Raw genomic sequence first — 2,396 nt, 5'->3', positions numbered from 1 at the left:
ATATTTTATAGGTCTTTCCAATAGTAGGTTCAGCAGGATCAGACAAAGAACATCACTGCAACAAGGGACCCACCCTGGTCATGAGCTGCCAGGGGCATTTCGACTGCCCCGGACGCAGCTGAGTGTGGAGAGCCCTTTGGTCACCAACCTGCCTGTGTCCATAGGCGCCCATGGTTACCAATCATTGCCCGTAGAGTGGTCTCATCCAGTTTCAAAAAGTCTGAGAGATGGGGCTTCATCTTGGCTGTTCAGGCCACCATGAGGATATTTAAAGGTTGACTGGCCATGCAGATGTGTTTCCAAGCATCTAGAAGTCAGATCTGATTTCTTCATATTTAAATATAATCCAAGAAAAATGATGTACCATTTTCATGAAATCAGTATTTGATAAAAATAACAAATGGAAAAGGAAGACTCAAAACAAGAAATGAAGAAATTAATATATACACATCCTTGAACCGCATTACGCCATCCAATCCGACTCACGTCCATGGCTCAAAGATTATACCCGTAGATGCTGCATTAAAACCAATTAGCTGTCGGCTGTTCAAAGTCCTGCGCTTACGCTGCTCCAGTTCAGCCGTTGCCTTTTAGCAGCTGCTGCTTTTCCAGCTGATGAACGTGTGATTCAACCTGAGCGAGAAGCGGCATGGGGCACGTTCAAACATCCCCCCGTGGGGATCACCCCATCAGGATAGCTGCGTCGGGGCTGGGAGCCATGAAAAGAAAATAACCCCCTCTGTCCCTTGTGCGCATCGCTGGTATAATTTATATTGCTTTGGCAAAAAAGCATCCCTGCTGAAGCACTGGACACACACACAATGGATGAGCAGAGCCTGGCAACTGCAGGACAAGCTGAGGCCGGTGATGAGAGTCCAAGAGATGGAGCCAAAAATGCTCCATGGTGGGAGTTTTGCTCCTGGTGGGTTTCGGTGGCGAGTGGCTGGGTGTTTTTCGGCGTGGCATGTGCCAGCTGCAGGTCTGCTCGTTTTAGGGGGCACCAGAAGGCCAGGATCCTCCGCGGCAAACCTGCAGGCAGCAACAAGAGGGAAGGGTCCGCTTGAGGTTCAGGTTTGCCCAGGGGCTTGCCTCCTCCCCGCTGGCTCTGTGAGGGACTGCTCTTGGGATGGGGACCTCTGCTCCACACCCCGCAGCAGCTTTCCCAGGACTGCCAGGGCTTCCTCCAGGCCCTGTCCGGTGTGGGCGCTGCACCCCCGGAGCACCCAGCGGCGCCCCGCCAGCCGCCCCTGCCGCAGCCTCTCCCCCAGCTCGGAGGGAGCCAGCGCTCCCGGCACCTCCTGTTTGTTGGCCAGGAGGAGGACGGGGACCCCAGCCATGCTGGGGTGGCTCAGCGCTTCCTCCAGTGCCGCTGCTGCTTCAGGCAGCCGGGCCGTGTCTGTGCTGTCGAGCACAAAGATGAGGGTGTTGGTGTCCTCCAGGTAGTCAGGCCAGCTTGCCCGCAGGCTGCTTTGCCCACCAACATCCCAGAGGGTGAAGGATACGCGACAGGGCGTTTGCAGAGACTCCACGTTGAAGCCCACCGTTGGGCAGGTCTCCACAGGCCGGCTGCTCTTCAGTTTGTACAGAAGGGTGGATTTGCCAGCGAAGTCGAGCCCCAGCATGACAACTCGAGCATCTCTTTTGCGCCGGCCTTTGGAGATCAGCTTCCCCATCAAGATGCTGTTGCAACTGTGGCAAAAAAATTGCAGCCAAAAAAAGAAAGCAAGCGTATTTCCTCGATAATGTCAGTTAATAACAGAGCGCTCAGTTCTGCCTCTCCGAGAGACTACTTTAGGTTTGCTGAAGAAAGACACAGGCAGCTTGCTTTTGCTTCTCTTCGTAGCTAAAATGAGGTGAGAGCTATTATTTATGAGGTGTGGAGCAGAGCCAGGGAGCACCGTTGGAAACAACAATTTCTATATCCCAGCTCTGCTGCCACTAACTTCCATTTTCATTTGTGACCTGAAGTGATCGGTGCGAAAGAGAGCCAACATTTTGCAGGAAGAGGTGGGGAGATGGTGGAGCAAGTTTCCTCCTCGTCACATACAGAAATAAATGAGCTTTTGTTCATTGGCTTCTCTAGGGGAAATCCACCCCCGGCAGGACAGGACAAGGAGGAACCCGGGTTTCAGACCCGACTTACTCTGGGAATTTGCTGAATCACAGCTCAAGGGTGTGGATTTAAACATGAGCAACAAGACAACTGACAATTTTTCTGCTAGTCTTACGGCAGAAAGTACAAAACCAATCTCCGTAGCATCAGCTTCAACTACCTGTCGGGCAGACGGTAACAGCAGCAATTTAAAAAAAATGCACACAAGCATGGTTTTTTAATGTCTTATTGAAATACAACCAGTCAAAATGCCTTCCCTGGGGTAAAAATCTATAAAATTCTT

The 2,396-nt window shown here is 51.7% G+C and overlaps 1 protein-coding gene across 1 annotated transcript; it reads right to left on the bottom strand.

Annotated features, from left to right (window-relative positions):
- Positions 1-1,067: 1,067 nt before the first annotated feature.
- On the bottom strand, positions 1,068-1,710 carry ARL11 (ARF like GTPase 11). Its single transcript, XM_075139906.1, has one exon. It carries the CDS (start codon positions 1,671-1,673, stop codon positions 1,068-1,070), a length of 606 nt encoding a protein of 201 aa, XP_074996007.1. The 5' UTR covers positions 1,674-1,710.
- Positions 1,711-2,396: the final 686 nt, after the last annotated feature.

Source organism: Calonectris borealis, chromosome 1, assembly GCF_964195595.1.
Source record: "Calonectris borealis chromosome 1, bCalBor7.hap1.2, whole genome shotgun sequence".
In the NCBI taxonomy this organism is placed as follows: domain Eukaryota; kingdom Metazoa; phylum Chordata; class Aves; order Procellariiformes; family Procellariidae; genus Calonectris; species Calonectris borealis.
This window is presented reverse-complemented; position numbering and strand designations above follow the sequence as displayed.